Source organism: Sodiomyces alcalophilus (assembly GCF_042370955.1).
Source record: "Sodiomyces alcalophilus JCM 7366 unplaced genomic scaffold ACRALscaffold_1, whole genome shotgun sequence".
Taxonomy (NCBI): domain Eukaryota; kingdom Fungi; phylum Ascomycota; class Sordariomycetes; order Glomerellales; family Plectosphaerellaceae; genus Sodiomyces; species Sodiomyces alcalophilus.
In genome coordinates, this window is record NW_027263532.1 from 5,256,621 (window position 1) to 5,274,120 (window position 17,500).

The following is a 17,500-nucleotide window of genomic DNA, read 5'->3' on the forward strand; positions in this document are numbered from 1 at the left end:
TTTCTTTGTCGAATCCACTCCGATGTGGAGGTGGAAATCCCCGGTGTGGAGGGAGAAGATGGAGATGGATTGTTCGCGGTGGATGGTGAAGGTCGGTCGAGAAGGGGAGAAGGGAGGAAAGTTTCCCCGCATGCAGCCTTCCCGCCGTGTTCCCCATATTAACGCTGGCACATGGAGGTGGCCTGTGCCGCGCGGGGAGACCCACTTGTGCCTTTCGGCTCTTGTCACTGGCTGGAGACGGTGGGTAGTAACCAGGGTATCAGGTAAACCCCAGTGCGGGCGACGGTTGCTCGAGCCGCGGAACAGTGCGAGTCCAATACAGCTTGGTTAGGAATCGCGGTGTGCTTCGTACAGAATATGTACGTTGAATATGGCAAGGGAAGATGTGTCAAGTTGGGCGGCCATGCGTGCCAGAAAGAGGCCTGGTGATTGATGATACATCCCAAGGTACGAAGTACACCAGGGACGAGATGCTGCGATGAAATTCTTCCCTGGACTGATCCGAGCAAGTGATCCAATTAGTCCTGCTAACATATGTATACAATGTATGCACTACGTATTGCTACTGCGTTGTACTACTTTAAGCTAATTCTGCTAACATGCACTATTTGCTGCTACTATTTTAGGCATCTTTCGCCCAGATTGGACTGAAATTGGCCGACTCTCTTCAGTTCCACACAACCCCCACGGAGCCCGAGCTGGACGGCCTTGCCCGAGCGTGACGACTGACTACCTAATTACAAAGTATGTACAACGTACCTCGAGGATGGAACACACGGACGGCACTGCAAGAGTGAAAGGGCGGGGAAAACGCAGAACCAAAAGACCATAAGCCGGGGGCAGGGGAAGAAATAAAACGGCGGCAAAAGAGGAAATAAGGTAAGGTCTTTTACCAATAACTGAACATGGGAGGGTTGTACAAGCAGTAATACACTGGATCTAGATGTACGTACGACTAGTGGCCGGACTAATTCGGAGCAGACTAAGAGCAGAGCAGTGTACCTAGGACATGGGAACGGGGACATTCAACGCTGTCTATCCACACCATTACCTCGGCTTTAAGGAGTAACTCATACCTAGTAAGCCTGTACATTGTATATGTCTGGCCATGAAAACCCCACGCAAAAAACGATCCGTGTGGCACGACGGATACCAGCGGCTGGAATCCTCACGTGGCCAAAGTGGTCATGACATTTCCGCATTGGTATCGCCAACGGGCATCCGTTCTGCTGGGAGATGTACCTTCACTGCTGCTGTGTCATGTGGAAAGCGTTGCGTACCTAGTGTACGTTGTACCTCTTCTAACCATTTCAAAGGTCACCTCGGTGAGACGTAGTACCGCGCCAATCACCACATACGAATGCGTTGTCTAAGCTTGGTTGTTCTGGAAACTACCTACTAAGTATGTACATGTATTCTTGACCCTTTTCCCCGAAAGCCAAGTCTTGGGCTAGCGGAGCCACCCGGTAACCTTAAAATGGCCCTAATTGAGGGAGGAATAATAGCCTAAAGCTCTCTCGCCTTTACCAGACCAATATGAAGCCGTTGTCCCTCACCGTTACAACCACTGTTCATACTGTACGCGGCCCGGCAGTTCCCTCGGACAGTGCGAATTCATCTGCCGATACGCGGTGGTATGGGCGCCTCGTGCCAAGGTGAGTAAGCAAGCCACAATTTAGCGACGACATCACACTACCGACCTCACCCCATTCCTCACCTACTTCCCGCCTACCCAGGGGGGCATGCATTGGAAAACAGACCCCATGTGCAAGACGATGGCCAAGGCAGGAAATGAGAACTTGAATCCGAATCCCAAGTCGAGACTGCATTGACGTCAAACCAACCAACCCTCCTCACTCCTCATACCTTGGGGAGAAAAGATCTACATCCACCGCGTAATTCGTCTTTCGCACTCTCTCCAATCCACGTACATAGACGCGCCTGTGTCTCCATTCCCTGGGTAGCTTGCCTGTGCTACGCCTCCGGATGATCGGGTGAGCTAGCCTAGCAAAACTCTAAAAAGGAACGTGATCATCGCTGTGAAATCCACCGGTATCCAGAGGAGAGTCGTCTCTTCGCGTCCTTTGGTTGTTTTCTCTACTCGGCTTTTCTGCTCGGTCCATCGGTTGACATGAACAGCTCAGCCCCTGGTGTACTACCACCGCACCCGCCCCGCTGATCCTACTTCGTACTCTCCCCAGACACACCTCATGGGGAAGAAGGGGATGTGTGGGTGCACTTTGCATGCAGCCGGCAGTTCCCTACTCAACACGCCCTACCATGTTACGTTGGAGGCTGCAGTCCCTTCATTTGTGATCCGGGGACGCCAGGCCAGACCAAACCCGTGGAATGTCCATGTCCCAACAGGTAGGTGCCAACGACCCGCAGCAGGACACCGAACCTGAGGGCTGGGTGTCTGCTATGCTACCTCGGACCAAACACGGCGCGCACCAGTGGAAATATCACGAGTTCCGAACCACATTGCCAGATAGCCGCGGCCCTCATCGTATATGCACTAATATCAGCTCCAGAATCTCCAGCGAAAGTCTCCCCGTCGTGTCGGGTCTTCCCGTGACATCAACGAGCATAAGCCATGTATCCCGGAAGCAGTGCAATCATCCTTATGGATGATTTTTCACGGGTTTTCTTGAAGAAAGCCGGCTTGACCAGGAAAAAAAAGCAGGCTTGGTCTAATCAGCCTATCTCAGGGGTCGGGAGGCACTGGGCTTTCCCCCTGATGCTGTTACGTCTACAACGCTAAATCCATCGTCTCGCTCTTATATCCAAGGGGAATCATCGCAGGCCCGGATCCTCAACACATCACTCTGCCAAATGCCCACCCAGACCCGCCCACTTTCCACTCAGCCATACGTCCCACCAAAGGGCGGTTGTGCACATGTAACGCTGCACTAAGGGTTTTAATGTTGGGGGACGATGACATTTCCGAACCCGACCGGCCGACCCTGCATCGCAGTCCCCCCGAGTGATCTGTAAGTGGCAGCCCGCACTCAGGGCTGCATACAAGCAAAGAGGGCTGCATGTGTATATATTGCTGCGTCTCATCTGCACAAAGCTGACCGTCCCGAGACACTGTTTCGTGGTACAGCGTGCACTAAAGGGAAGGCAGCCAACCCTCCCACGAGATAGTATAAAGGCCCCATGCCCCCGAGTCGGCAGCAGTCGCTTGTCAAACAAAGATCATATTGCCAAAGTTATGTGACCATTTTTGGGTCGAACATGATCATCCTGGTCTTCCCAGTGAGATTGACAATCAATTCTGAACATCGTATACGCGTATTAGCCAATGCATTATCCCGAGTAGCCGTAGTGTACTCCCGACACCAACTCAGAAAGCCCCTGCCGAGCCTCCCTCAGCATGGGATGAGCCTGCTCAAAAGGAAGCGGCTTACCTAGCTGAATCTGCTACAGAGCTATGACGAGTCACTAGCGTCCACCTTTCGACAGGTGTGTAATTACACCACTGTACATCAATGGTTACGAGCCTTGGGCCCTTGTATGAACGTCAGACGCCGTGGGGCGTGGTTTGCTCTGCGTCCTTGAACAGGCTGTCGAGTTGTTCAGCTGTCTTCACGACAACAGATGTTTATTTTCCTAAGAGCTCCTTCCGGCTCGGCGTAGTATTAGACTAAAAGCAGCATAATTATAATAAGTGAGCAAAACAAACAAAAAAAAAAAGAAAAAAAAAAAAAAAAGGAAAAAAGGAGAAAGAAAAAGGGGAAAAAGGTACCGCAAAAAAGCCAAAAAAAGAAAAACATACAACACCGGGTATTCGCTGGTCGTCACCGACCCAACTACTAATCCGGCCCTCACTGGCTTATCTATGGGAGAGCGGACGGGATCCCGAGCTTTCCAGTGGGTATGGTCGTATGTGACAGTACTTGGTAAGGGAAGGTCTTATAAAGGCTCCTCACAAGAGGCAAAAGAAAAGAAAACCAAAAAATCCCAAAAACAAAAACATACAACACCGGGTATTCGCTGGTCGTCACCGACCCAACTACTAATCCGGCCCTCACTAGCTTATCTATGGGAGAGCGGACGGGATCCCGAGTTTTCTAGTGGGTATGGTCGTATGTGCTAGGCTGTTGTCTGGACGGGCCTTACATAGTACTCTTTGGGACCAATGGACACGACGTGGGAGAAAATGCAAAGATGGATGGGTCGGGAATAGCTTCCCAGAGGCTAAGAACACACAACGTCGACCTGAAATCGAATCGTCGAGTCGTTGCTCACGGCGACGCTTACTTGCATTGTAATATGAAAAATAACGACTCTCCCCCGCAAAAATAACCATGACCAGCTTGGGCTGATCTCCTGAAAACTTGATCCAAAACGAATCGCAAAATCTCTGACCAATGGATTGGAAATGTAGCATCCATGCCCTCCAGATATCCCATGCCCGCAATAGCTGCAGGCGTGATTACCCCCATCCTTAACCTAACACCAAGTTTTTGTTGCTCGTTTTGTTTTTCCATGCCTTTTGTCTCGATGCCGGCCCTGCGCACTGGCAGCACCAGTCCCTAGACCTGTCTACTGCACCTCTCGGACGACCTTATCCACAGCCCTGGCAAAGTAGTCAATGTTCTTCGAGTTGAGACCCGCCATGCTGATGCGGCCGTTCTTGGTCATGTACACGTGCGACTCCTCCCGCAGCTTGAGGACTTGGGCTTCGTTGAGGCCGGTAAAGCTGAACATGCCAATCTGGTCGGTGATGTGGTTCCAGGTGCCGGGCGTGCCGAGCTCCTCGAGCTTGGCGCGAAGCGCGGTTCGCATGGCGATGATGCGACCCGACATCTCCCGGAGGTTGTCCTCCCACTCGGCGAACAGGGCCGGGTCGTTGAGTACGATGGAAGCGATACGCGCGCCGTAGAGCGGCGGGCTCGAGATCTCGGAGCGCTGCAGGATGGCGAGCTGGGAGCCGATGCGGGTGGCCGTGTCGGGGGAGTCGGTGACGACGTGGAAGCAGCCGGCACGCTCGCCGTACAGGCCAAAGTTCTTGGCGAAGCTCTGGGCGATGACGAGCTCGATGCCGCGGTCGACGAAGAGGCGGACGGCGGCGGCATCCTTGGCCAGGTTACCCGAGGCGAAGCCCTGGTAGGCGCAGTCGAAGAAGGGGAAGTGGCGCTTCTGGACGACCAGGTCGGCGAGTTCGGCCCATTGCTCCATGGTCGGGTCGACACCGGTAGGGTTGTGGGCGCAGGCGTGGAGGAGAATGATGGACTCGTCGGGGGCGGCGGCGATGCCGGCCTTCATACCGGCGAAATCAAGACCCTTGGTCTCCTTGGAGAAGTAGGGGTACTTAGCCATGGGGAGGTGGACGTTGGAGAAGATTTGGTTATGGTTGGCCCAGGTAGGATCAGAGACGTAGACGGTCTTGTTGCCGCGGAAGAACCTGGCGCAGAAGAGCGCGCCTAGATGGCAGGCACCGGTGCCCGAGATGGTCTGCATGGAGGTGGTGCGCTTCTCCTTCAAGGCGGGGGAGTCGGCACCGAGCAAGAGCTCGATTGCCTTGGTGGTGAAAGATGGAATACCGGCGATGGGGGCATATTCGTGGTCGAGATTCGGATCGCTACGGAGGATCTCGTCGGCCTGGATCAACGCAAGGAACACTGGTCAGCTAGGAGTGGCGAAGAAGGGAAAGCTGAATGGGAAGCTCCAAAGCACGCAATGAATTGGCGACATGTTGTCAGAAAAACACACCTTTTTGACAACGGGGAGAACCCAGGGCTTGGCATCGTCGCCGCGATAAGCACCAATTCCCTACGAGAGAGCAAAAGACGTTAGTTTGAATTGATTTCGAGGTTCATCGATTTCTTTCCTTTAAAAAAACGTAATAAGAAAAAAAAATGGGTTCTCTCTTACCAGGTCGACCTTGTCGGGAGAGGAATCGGCCTGGAAGGCGCGTTTTAGACCATAAAGAGGGTCCTCAGGAGCCTGAGGAACGACCTCGGCGGAGAATCGGGTGGTAGAAGGGGCCGACATGTGGTTTGTGATGCTGCGTATCCGGGAGACGGAAGTTTGGTATGACGGAGACGAAGTGGAAGAAGGGGGTGATGATGATGATGGTGGTGATGCGTTCGGACGAGAAGCCGGATGTGAGGTTGGCATGTTGACAATAGGTAGGTACGGGATAATGAGAATAATAATAATAATTCTTATCTGGCAAGAACGACCCAGATGGGGTGACTCTTTCAGTACGCAGTACGTAACCTGACGAGAGCTATCCACCACCCAACTGTCTGGCTCTATCCGGTACTGGGGCAGTTCTCGCAACTACCTTAGTAGTGCGGGGTATATTAGCCGCTATGTACGGAAGAAGGCACAACCTGGCGTGGTGACTGCCTTTGAAAAAGGCGAATGAGAAGATCCGGCAGCGGCTGTCAATGGGTGAAGCGGGCTGTACTGAGTACGGAGTAAGTATTAACATTTCTCGTTCGAGGGAGACGGGAAGTGGGAAGCGGGAAGCGGTCGAATAAGAGAATGTGAAAATCGCATCGTCACACCTGACCTGCCGTGTTACGCGTGGTTTACGTACGATAATGGGCTTCTGGCCTGGAAGAAGTCGGATATTAGTAAGATGCGCATATCTCGTATGGGTTCCCGTCACGTACCTTTGGTAAGTACCTCGTATCGTTTAATCATGAGGAGATGCTGAGTACTTCGTAGTTGTACTTGCGAATTAAGGAAGTGAGAAAGTAATGGATAATATGTTGAAAAATAAATAAATAAATGTCGGTGAAGAGATAAGTGGAAATGGTCGTCTAATATGTTTTGGTTGTCTACTCTTTGCATGTGAGGTCACCACTCTCTGTCCCGCCCGCAAGTGGGCAAACCCTACGGCGGCCGGGGGCCGGGGACCGGGGACCGGGCTGAGCCGAGGCCTCGAATCGGCCTTGTGAGAAGTAATCAAGAGAGAAAATGGTCACAAGACGTCATGCACCATCGCCTCTAGCTACTGTCCTGTCCCTATGGTCACGCTCATCAATGGGGAGGTAGGTGTCTACCAACAGTTCCCGTAATTACAACATGGCGCCGTGTCAAGGGACCGGCCTATCGAGGCACGGAGATGCAAGCATGTGATCGTCACATAACTCGTCCCAGATCCACAAGTCCCGGAATGTAGAGCATGGTCTCATGGGTTTTGCAAGAAACTCGCCAAGACAAAAGCTTTTTGCACTTTCGCACTACACTATGAGGTCCCAGAGGATCAAGAACGCACACATGCCAGCCGAAGCGAAAAAGGTATATCGAGCCGCACTCGGCCGCCTCGTCGCCTCCTGGAGCTGCTTGTTGCCACTGCTCACGTTCTCCGCCGTATTTTCCGAGTCGGTCACCAGCTGCTCGATGTGTGCCGATTGTGTGGCCAGGTTGCCTACCAGTAGAGTCTGCAGCTCGGCGATTTCGAGCAGTGATTTTTCTGCGGTCCTGCGGTGGTCTTGCGTCAGTTTTCATTTTTCGTTTCGTTTCTTTTCTCGACTACATTCGTGGAAAAGTGTTGCCCAGGGATGAAGGGGAGAGGAAACCTCTGACGTACCTGACCTTGTCCAACGTGCTATTGAAGTGCTGTACCATGTCGTGATTCCCCTTCTCGAACATCTGGATTTGCTCCTCCGTCAGCTCACTCGCCGGATCATAACCCCCCTCTTTGCCCTCCGACGCTGGCGGCAGCTCAGACGACCGCTTCTTGGACATCTCGACTCCTGCAGCACCCGTCCCACTGCCTTGCATCGTCTCGTAAAACCCCGTCAACTCGGGCATGCTGCCCCCGCCGCCCGCCTTAGCCAGGACGCTACGGTTCTTCTCCATCTCCCTCGTCAGCCGCGCCTCCATCATGTCCTGTTGTGTCCGCCCGCACAGCTGCAGCTGCCGCCGGAGGTACCATATCACTCCGTCGCGGTGGATGCCGACGTCCCGCTCCCGGCCCTCGGCTGCCGCATGCTCGGCCCCTCCCCCACCACCTCCAGCAGCCCACGCCCCGAGGACACCCAGTCCCCCCCGGGCGAAATTCTTGCGGATGATGGCAGCCTCCGTCTCGCGCCGCAGCGTCTCCGCCTCCTCGAGCGACCGTATGCCGGCGTTGAGTTCGCGCAGCATCTGCTTGGCGTTGGCGTCTACTTCCTCGCGGTCGCGGTCGGTCAGGTAGCGTTGCTGTTTTGTCTGCATGCTGCGGATGTGCGTCGTTCTGCGCGGTTGCGCCGTCGAGAGGTATGCCTGGCGGACATCTTTGAGCTCGTTGTGTAGGCTCGCGATGTGGGAGTTCTAGGGGCGGAAGGGGCCATGGTTAGCCAAATGATTCCAACGGTCTAACTCGGAAGCGAAAAGTGCGGTCGTAAACTAACAATCCTGTAGGCCTCCTTAAGAAACCCATCCAAGTCTTGGACTGTGAACTTCTTCTCTCTTGTGGAAGTGTCGTGCTTCCGTAAAAGGTCGTTCAACGCAGGAGTAATGTCCGCCATGTTTGTATCACTGCGTGATGGGGTGAAGAGAGAGGATCGCAGGCCGATTTAGCTTAGCATTGTCACCGCACCCGTACGTAGAGCTGGTCCATCTAGGTGTTGGTTGGCGATGTTGGTACCTGGTGGCAGAAGGGAAGCTGGCCAATCCGATGGATTACATAAGATGTCGGCACTCGTCTGCTACCTGGCACCATAATATTGCCTTTCCCAATCAGGCAATTCGACAACGACTCCATTACTCCGCTTAAATGTACATGTACCTTGTACCTTTCCTTCGGCAGCCGGTCTCATCGGCCCCGTCCTGTCGTGCGTGCTTTGTGACCTCGCGAGCGTCCTTGAGTGTCGGTGTCGGAATTAACTCAAGAGTCTACGAATACCACACACACTTGGTCATGGCCTCCCAAGTCATCTAGTTGCGTAGATCCAGAAGTGCCTCGTTGGCCACCGCAAACGGTTTCTCGAATTGGGACTTAACCCGTCCAGGCGCTGGCCCACGGTTCTCCCTCCGCAGGCTCATATCCAACCAACATGTATGAAATTGACGACGTTGAGGACTGGATGGGGACTAAGCCTTTCAAACTGACTGCGAGGAACACGATTCCTGCTCTGATTCCAACAAAGATATAAAAGGACATCTCTGGGTCTGGCTGTGCGGGATGATTGGAAAATTAAGGCACAGACGAGGCCCTACGCCTCGAACGCATATTCCTCAAGTCTATCGTTTTGTCGAGGTAATCGACCAGACTTTGTGATATTTTGTTCATGGGCCTATTTAGTCTGTTCCATATTACTCAAGTAGATGTTACGAGTGATTCACCTTCAGCACATGTTGATGTCGAGTCTCACGACAAACGAGCCATTTGTCCAGCTGGCAGTAAGCCTCCCAAGACCCAATGCACACCGGAGACACTGGAGATGCGAAGGTAGAACGTAGGTGTTTTATATAGACGTAAGCTAGCAAAGAATCCCAGGAAGAAACGCCAATCAATCCCAGATGCTCGCAGAACGGCAGGGAGTCAATGTTCACCCCTACATAGTACAGACCCGACCTCCCCTTTTACATCATCATGGCCCTCTCTAATTTTGTCCAGTCGACCTGTTACTCATCTACTCGTCATCCTCGTCATCGTCTTCATCCTCCTCAGCAACCTAAAAGTCCGGGTCAGTCAACATGTTTCATCACATAAACTCGCGACGGGACGCTTAACAAAGAACTCACATTGTCATGGAAATCCCTTCCCTCCTTGGTAGCGTGGACGATGCCCACGCGAATGCAAAAGTCACCAAACCTCTCACCCTCCTCACGCTCCGCAGCGTACCGCTTGAGCAGGGGCCGCATGATGGCCAGGATCTCGTCCTCCTTGATGCTGGACCGGTACAGCTTGCCGAGCCGCTGGCCGTGGTACCCACCGCCGAGGTACATGTTGTACACCTCGGGCGCCTTGCCGACAAACGCCGCCTCGGCGAGCCAGGGCCGCGCGCAGCCGTTCGGGCACCCCGTCATGCGCATGACGATCGAGTCGTTGCGCAGGCCCACCTCCTCCAGCGTCGCCTCGAGCTTGTCGATGAGCACCGGCAGGTACCGCTCGCTCTCCGCCATGGCGAGACCGCACGTCGGGAACGCCACGCAAGCCGACGAGCTCAGCCGGAGACCCGAGAAGTGCAGGTTGTCGAGCTTGTACTTGCGCAGGAGCTCCTTGATCTCGTCCAGGTCTTCGTCCGCCACGTTGCTGATGATGAGGTGCTGGTTGCCCGTCAACCGGAACTCGCCCTTGTGCACCTTGGCAATCTCGCGCAGGCCCGTCTTCATCTGGAACGTCGCCGTGTCCTCGACGCGACCGTTCTCGATGAAGGCCGTAAAGTGGTTGAGCCCCGTCTCGTCCCGCTGCCAGCCGAACGTGTCAATGTTGCTCGTAAACTCGTACGGCCGCTGCTTGTCAAACTTCTGGCCCCAGAGCTCCTCCACCTTGCTGCGGTACACGTCGACGCCCATGTCGTCCACCGTGTACTTGAGACGCGCGTGCTTCCGGTCCTTGCGGTCGCCGTGGTCGCGCTGCACAATCAGGATCTTCTCGCACACAATGTGGACATCTTCGGCCTTGCAGAAGCCGAGGTGCCGGCCGATCTGCGGGTACGTCTTCTTGTTGTTGTGCGTGGCGCCCATACCTCCTCCGATGAGCACGTTGAAGCCCTCGAGCTCGCCGTCCGACCCCCTGATGGCGATCAGGCCAATGTCGTGCGCGTAGACGTCCGTGTCGTTGTGCGGCGGGATGGCGATGGTGATCTTGAACTTTCTCGGCAGGTACGTCGGCCCGTAGATGGGCTCAAAGTCCTGAACCGCCTCACCGGCCACCAGCGTCTTCTTGTCGTCGTCGTCCGTCAGCCAAATCTCGTGGTAGGCCGTGGTGGCGGGGAGCAGGTGGTCGCTGATCCGCTTGGAGCACTCCCACGCCTGCTTCTGGAGCTTCGACTGGGTGGGGAGCGAGCTGCACATGACGTTACGGTTGACGTCACCGCAGGCCGCAATGGTGTTCATGAGCGCGGCGTTGATGGCCTGCATGGCCGGCTTCAGCTTGCTCTTGATGACGCCGTGGAATTGGAACGTCTGGCGCGTCGTCAGCTTCATCGTCTCGTTTCCGAGAGACGTGCTGATGTCGTCCATCTGGACCCACTGCTTGGGCGTGGCAACGCCGCCGGGCAGGCGGCACCGGATCATGAACGAGTACGCCGGCTCGAGACCCTGTGCCTTCCTCTCGTCCCGGACGTCGCGGTCGTCCTGCATGTACGTGCCGTGGAACTTGGTGAGCTGGCAGTCGGACGCCGAGAGGGCGCCGGTGCTCGTGTCCTTGAGGCCCTCGGCGATGGTGCCACGGAGGAAGTTGGACCCGAGCTTGATGTCCTCGTTGGTGATGGGGGGAGGCTCTTCGGGGAGGCCCTCGACCTTGTCGACGCCGAGTGCCTGCCAGATCTTGGGCTCCCATTCGGCGTAGCCCGTCTGGAAGCCATCGGGGTCCTGGTCGTCGCCGAGGCCGACGTCCGCCAGCTTCTGGGCGCCGAGGTTGCCCAGGACGCGATTGAGGTCCTTGGCCGGCTTGTTGTAGTAGATCCTGTCCTCCTTCCGCGGCCAGTAGTGCTTGTCGCCGAGACCGAAGACGGAGTAGTGGACGGTGGCCAGGTCGAGCTCCGTGTTGTCCTTGATGGCTTCCCAGAAGGCATGGCCGTCCTGGGGGAACTCGCCTTGGCCGGCGGTCGAAACGATGAAGACGATGTTCTCCTCGGACGGGAGATCCTCGATGGGGTAGTCTTCCATGGACATGACGGTCGTCTTGAGGCCTCTCGCCTTGCCGCGGTTGGCGAGGCGCTTGGCCAGGGTGCTGCCGTTGCCGTTGTCCGAGGCGTACAGGACGGTGAGGGGTGCGCCGAGCAGGCCCTCGAGCAGCCGGCTGTAGGCGTCCTTGGCCTTCCGCTTCTGGCGGGCACGGACCTCGGTGCCAAAGTCCTGGGCCAAGCTCGAGGCGAAGGCGGGGTCCTTCCGCATGAGCTGGGTCAGGCGGTTGTCTCGGGCGAGGAAGTCCTTGAGCTCCTTCTTGATGTGCTCCGAGTCGAGGGAGAAGTTGGGCTCGCCCTTGGCCTCGTTGTGCGGGTTCCACCGGTACAGCGGCCAGTAGCCCACGTCGACGGCCTTCTTGGTCTCCTGCAGCACGGTCAGGGGAGAATCGTGCTCGCCAAAGTAGGGCAGGTAGGCCAGCACGACCGAGGGGCCGTCGAACTGGTCGGCCTCCAGCATGGCCTGCAGGACCTGGGTGTAGGAGCTGTAGACGGCGGTGGAGGCGACGTAGGCGTTGCCGTAGTTCATGGCGTAGAGGCCAATGTCCTTCTTCCTCCGGTTCGCGTCGGCGGCGGCGCGCTCCGAGTACGGGGTGGAGTCGATGATGAGCAGGTTGACGTTTTCGCCCGAGGCCAAGACGTGGTGGACACCCGAGTTGCCCAAGTCGTAGGACCAGGCGTCGGAGCCGACGAGCCAGAGGGACTCCTTGCGGAAGAGGCGCTTGTTCTCGAGGAGGGTCCTGGCCAAGGGAGAACCGTCCGTCTCGAGACGGGTAATGACATCGTCGGCGACCTCGCCAGCCTTGGCGGCGTCTTCGGCGTTGGCGGCCCAGCGGGCGAGCCAGCTCTTGGGATTCTCGGTGATGAACTGGTTGCTGGTGGCGGCTTCCTTCACCTCGCCGACGAAACGGGCGCGGCGCTCCTTCCGGGCGATGAGCGAGCCGAAACCAAACTCGGGGCTGGCGACGACGGTGGAGGAGATGCCGGCATGGCTAGACTTGAGAGCGTTGGCAACAAAGGCCCGCTGGCCAAAGAGCTGGTCGAGGATCTTGGTGTACGCCGTCTCAACCTGGGGCTTCTCCAGGCCGTAGTCCGTCTCGGGGGCCGGAGCGTCCTTGCTCCCCACCTCGAGGTTCTGCACGGGCTTCTCAGCAGTGAGGTTTTGCAGAACGGCTCGTAGGGCCGGGGTAACGTTCTTGGCGCTGACATGGCCGAGTTGGTAGCCGACCACGGTCTGGACGCCGCCGGCGCCGCTCTTGATGCTGGCGAGCACATCGAGCAAAACGGGACCCCACTTGGTGGTCCGCCTGTGGATCTGCTCCAGGACAGCGATCCTCTTGACGGACTGGGGGATGGCGTCGATGAGGGCGGCGCTCAGCCACGGGCGGTACAGGCGGGCGGCCACGATGCCAACCTTGGAGAAGTCGCCTCCGCGGCGGGCCTCCTCGATGACCTTGGTGAAATGGGAGGCACCGGAGCCGAAGACGAAGATGGCGTTCTCGGCATTGGCTGGGCCAGCGTAGTAAAACGGCTGGTAGTCACGACCGAGGAGCCTCTTGGTATGCGACCAGATGGTGTTGGCATAATGGAGAATGTCCTCCGAGGTGACGGCCGGTAGCGAGGTCTCGATGGTGGTGGCGGCCGAGGCCACAGAGGCCGGGCTCTCGGTGGCGCTGTGGTGGCTGGAGAGCTCGGAGCTGCCAGAGGATTCCAGCTTGGAGTGGATGGAGGCGGCGAGATCGGGGGTGGGTGCGCCGTTGTCGTGGGTTACGGGTGGTAGATCAGAGCGGTCCGAGGCAACGGGCCTACGGCCGTCATCGGCGTAGATGCCGGTAGCAGCGACGGAGCTCGACTGGAATCGGCGAGCGGAGTCCAGATCGAGGATCTCGCGTACGGCATCCACATTCTCCGCCTCGATGGGGTCATCACCCTCGGACGAAGCCGAGGCGAAGAAATGAATGACACCCTTTCCGGACCGCAGAGCCAGGGCATGGGCGGTCAATGCCATATCCTGGGCCTCCTGGAGAGTCTGGGACTGGAGGAAGGTCCATCCCGAGTTGCGGATGGCAGTAATGACGGAGAAGTCAGGGAAGTTGGCGGGCTGAAGGGAGACGTGAAGTACGACGGGGTAGTTGGCGAGCTTGTAGAGGTGAGAGATGGCCGGGAGGAGGATGGAGGATGGAGTGGTGACTGCGACGAGTTTGCCCGACCGGGCGGGGTTGAAGACGGAGAGTAAGGGGTCGACATTGTGCCTGACGGAGATGATCTATGAGGATTCGTCAGGAGTGCACCATAAGACGTCCAAGGGTGTCGAGTGAGGATTAGGGGTGGAGGAGGGAAGTGGCAGAAATGCATCCAAGGCAACTAAACATACCTCAGGAACAGCACCATCGGCGGCAGCGACAAGACTCTTGGCCTTGCGAGTGTGGAAGCGCTTCAGGTGGGAGGAGAATTCCGAGTCGGTGGCCTGGGAAGGCTGGACAGCAACGACGACATCGCTGCTGAGATAGGCGATCCTCGCGACTGACAGACAACAGCGTTAGTTTCAATGTTCATGTCAATGAATGTCCTTTGACATGTCTTGGGTTCGCTGCATGTCGGTAGATCCTATTCCTCGAAGACCAAGGCATCCCTGAGGTCTTGGGTGAGGAAGGCCACTGGACATGCCGGCGTGAGAAGAGTAGCTCAAGCTGTCGTGATACTGCTTCCCCGAACCAGGCCTGTCGTCGAATCCCAGGACTCTGGGCCCATGTACTGCGGAGCGGAACACAGCAGCAAAGAAGGGAGAAGAGAGGATTTCAAACAAACGTGGTGTTTGTTTCCCAGTTTCTCTCTCTTCATCCCCAGGCGATCACGCAATGCGCATCGGCGGAGGGAAAAAAAATCGGACGAGTTGTAAAACTTACCGGCCTCACCAGGCGAGTGAACCTGGCCTCTTGACGGCGTCATTTTGATTTGTATTTTCCTTCAAACTTGCTCTGAAGAAAGGAATTGGTTGAGCAAGAAGTTGGACAGAGAGAAGTTAAAGTACTAAGTAGAGAAGAGGAAATACAGATTAATATGAATTCAGACTCGAGGATGCTGGCCACCTGGGAAAGTGCCACCACCCCACCCACTTCCCTGAATACATATAGGTAGCATCTTCTTCCGCTATCCTGTCCCGTCAATGGATCGGAGGTGCTACGGTCTACCATTGGGGCGGTTGTTGCGAAGTTGGCACTGCCAAAGCCTGTCAGAAGCTGCTAAAGCGCTAGTCCCGCCCTAATGGGGGACCTTTACACCTGGCAGGAGAATTTCTTCACCATCACGCTATTGGATCACCGTAAAATGGCGTGATCGCTAGCGCATACCCATAACCCCACGCGGTTATGGAATCCACCCGCCTCTCGTCTTTCTCTCCCCGGCCCACTCTGGACCCTGCGTTTGGTTCGACTCGTTGAGTATCCATTTGTCATCTCGCTCTGTTCAGCTAAAAATGTTCCATGTTGAAAAATGCGACTGTTCCGGTCACGATAGCCGTTGCGACCGTTGATTCACGCTTCCGGATCACGTCATTTGTACACCTGAACCTCGGGTTTCTGTGCTGATTCCATGCCTGTTACTGGCCATCAAATATTGACCGCAGAATGGTATGGGGCTTGACAGTCATCAAAGTAACACATCTCGTCCAATGGATAATATACTATAAACAGACAAGTTATGCTGCGCGCTTCTCATATTATCAAGGAACCATTACCTAGTATGCCATCTATGCTGTACACTACTATCAGATCCCGCATCAAGAGTATTGGGGTTTCTAATAGTGCCTTTCTCCCGTCCCTGCAATACGGCAACGCCTGGTCACCAGTTAGGAAGGGAAAAAGAACAAAAACAAAGAGTATGTGCTGCTCACGCCATGAATGATGGTGCAATGCATCGCGCTGTTTCATATGCCCAGGACCAACCAGCCCAAAGCTTGATAACCTTGCCCCTCTCCATCCCATCCTATCCCCCGAGGCCGTATCGCTAGAATCGTCGTGTCGTCCAAAGGTGAACATGGTCTCTCCTGTCCCAACCCTCCATCGTTTACCATGTATCGCGAGTTTCAGAAGAATGAACTCGGCCCACATCAACCTCCAAACGATAGGAGACTGAGTGAGACATGACGACTGGCACAAGGTAGAGAAAACGGTAGACCGCCTAAACATGAGCAGCCGCAGCGGCACTCCGGAACTTGGAGCTCATGCTCTTAGCCCACTCCTCTTGCGCCCGCTCATCGAGCCAGTAACCCCTGCCTGTCGCCAGCATGCCTCGTCCCAGAGCGCCGCGCCACCCTTCACCGTCGGGGGTGCCCTTGACAAAGAGCCCGTCTTTGCTGTTGTCGCTGCTGCTGCTGCTGCCACCAACCTCCTCCGAATCGGGACCCCATCCCTCGGCGCCATACCGGCGCCTGCCCAGCACCTGCTGTGCAAACGCCATGACCACCAGCGCAAGGTACACCCGCACCACCGTAAACACCACCACCAGCGCCAGGCTCGTCCACGACTCCTCGGGCCCAATATGCTTCGTCGTCGATGCTGGCACGTTGGCGGACTCCTCCTCGGGTTCACGCGTCAGCGCCGAGCTGTTGGCGAACCACTCAACCGCGAAAGCCGCCGTGTACGCCCCGTTGAGCACCGTGTCGATGATATATAGCCATGCGAGACCGAGGCATTCCAGTGCCGACTGCCGCCGGATGTGCGGGAAGAGGATGACGAGGAGGACGAGGACGATGAGGGAGTAGATGTACATGGACAGTTGCAGGAGGGAGAGCGAGTAACCCGTCAGAATCGCGAGAAGGCCGTAGAACCCGGCGAGTTTGTTGATCATCAGTGTAAGCGTGATCGCCTCCGTTCCGGTCTGTAGGCTGATGAAGCCAAGGAAAGTCTGCGCGAGGAAGAAAGGGGGAGTAGGTCAGCAATTTGTTTTGTATTGGCCGCGGGAGTTTTCATGGTAGTTAAATGCATACCTTGGGACGAGGCACCCTCAGTCGCCACCCGAGTAGAGCCATATTTGCGGTTTGTTGGACGAAAATACAAGATATTAGAGTTAAAAAAAGGTCGGCAGCAATGTTCGACGGTTTCTATTGCCGAGGGGATGGAAATGGAAATGAAGGCTTTCGTTCTGCCACAGCAAATCTCCCAACTCCCGAGCGGATCCGCTACGCAGGGTCGTGCCTTGCGATGACATAAGATCCTGCCAACCGGCCCCACTTCCAGTTACTTGTACCTTTTTCATACAGAGTACACCTCTACCAGGGTTTAATAGGTTAGCTCGTATACAAGCCCCACTTCCCTTATATGACTGGATAATAAGAATAAGTGACCCAGGTACGTATATATACTTAACTTTGTATGATATTACTTAGTAAATTCATGTACCTATACCTACTCAGAAATCCGATTCCCTTCCTTTAACACCATAATTACTTCGTACCTACAAAGTAGGTAATTAATAATGGGCTTAACTGGAACGACTATAAGTCCTACTATCCCGACCGTAATAAGTGAGTCTATATAGGACGATAACGTGACACTAAATATCCCTAAGTACTATAGCCAATTTGTATATAGAAGTTAAGTAGGTATATACAACTGTTATATCTATGTATCTTATCCATCCCACCTTATCTTATCTTTTTTTTTTTTTTTTTTTTTTTTTTTACTATACACGTGTTATCT

General features: G+C 55.4%; 5 protein-coding genes across 5 annotated transcripts; 1 reads left to right on the plus strand and 4 right to left on the minus strand.

The window, feature by feature from the left end:
* Positions 1-1,986: 1,986 nt before the first annotated feature.
* On the plus strand, positions 1,987-3,437 carry ACRALDRAFT_205073 (uncharacterized protein; the record flags this gene model as incomplete). Its single annotated transcript, XM_071021589.1, has 13 exons — positions 1,987-1,994; positions 2,068-2,087; positions 2,140-2,227; positions 2,258-2,312; positions 2,368-2,453; positions 2,493-2,563; positions 2,592-2,747; positions 2,803-2,887; positions 2,915-2,973; positions 3,002-3,040; positions 3,074-3,107; positions 3,198-3,258; positions 3,351-3,437. The coding sequence occupies 13 exons, from the start codon at positions 1,987-1,989 to the stop codon at positions 3,435-3,437; spliced, it is 849 nt and encodes a 282-aa protein (XP_070880119.1).
* A 1,111-nt stretch (positions 3,438-4,548) lies between these two features.
* Positions 4,549-6,000, minus strand: ACRALDRAFT_1027013 (uncharacterized protein; the record flags this gene model as incomplete). The annotated part of the gene is made up of 3 exons (XM_071014806.1): positions 4,549-5,607; positions 5,719-5,778; positions 5,881-6,000. The coding sequence occupies 3 exons, from the start codon at positions 5,998-6,000 to the stop codon at positions 4,549-4,551; spliced, it is 1,239 nt and encodes a 412-aa protein (XP_070880120.1).
* A 1,048-nt stretch (positions 6,001-7,048) lies between these two features.
* ACRALDRAFT_1073337 (uncharacterized protein) lies at positions 7,049-8,586 on the minus strand. Its single transcript, XM_071018090.1, has 3 exons — positions 8,358-8,586; positions 7,553-8,277; positions 7,049-7,443 (listed from the first exon to the last, which is right to left on the minus strand). Exons 1-3 carry the CDS (start codon positions 8,472-8,474, stop codon positions 7,203-7,205), a joined length of 1,083 nt encoding a protein of 360 aa, XP_070880121.1. The 5' UTR covers positions 8,475-8,586; the 3' UTR covers positions 7,049-7,202.
* Positions 8,587-9,390: 804 nt separating this feature from the next.
* Positions 9,391-14,872, minus strand: ACRALDRAFT_1045748 (uncharacterized protein). The gene is made up of 4 exons (XM_071015406.1): positions 14,708-14,872; positions 14,176-14,324; positions 9,694-14,067; positions 9,391-9,623 (listed from the first exon to the last, which is right to left on the minus strand). Exons 1-4 carry the CDS (start codon positions 14,748-14,750, stop codon positions 9,582-9,584), a joined length of 4,608 nt encoding a protein of 1,535 aa, XP_070880122.1. The 5' UTR covers positions 14,751-14,872; the 3' UTR covers positions 9,391-9,581.
* Positions 14,873-15,469: 597 nt separating this feature from the next.
* On the minus strand, positions 15,470-16,941 carry ACRALDRAFT_1078448 (uncharacterized protein). Its single transcript, XM_071018777.1, has 2 exons — positions 16,789-16,941; positions 15,470-16,706 (listed from the first exon to the last, which is right to left on the minus strand). The coding sequence occupies exons 1-2, from the start codon at positions 16,828-16,830 to the stop codon at positions 15,981-15,983; spliced, it is 768 nt and encodes a 255-aa protein (XP_070880123.1). The 5' UTR covers positions 16,831-16,941; the 3' UTR covers positions 15,470-15,980.
* Positions 16,942-17,500: the final 559 nt, after the last annotated feature.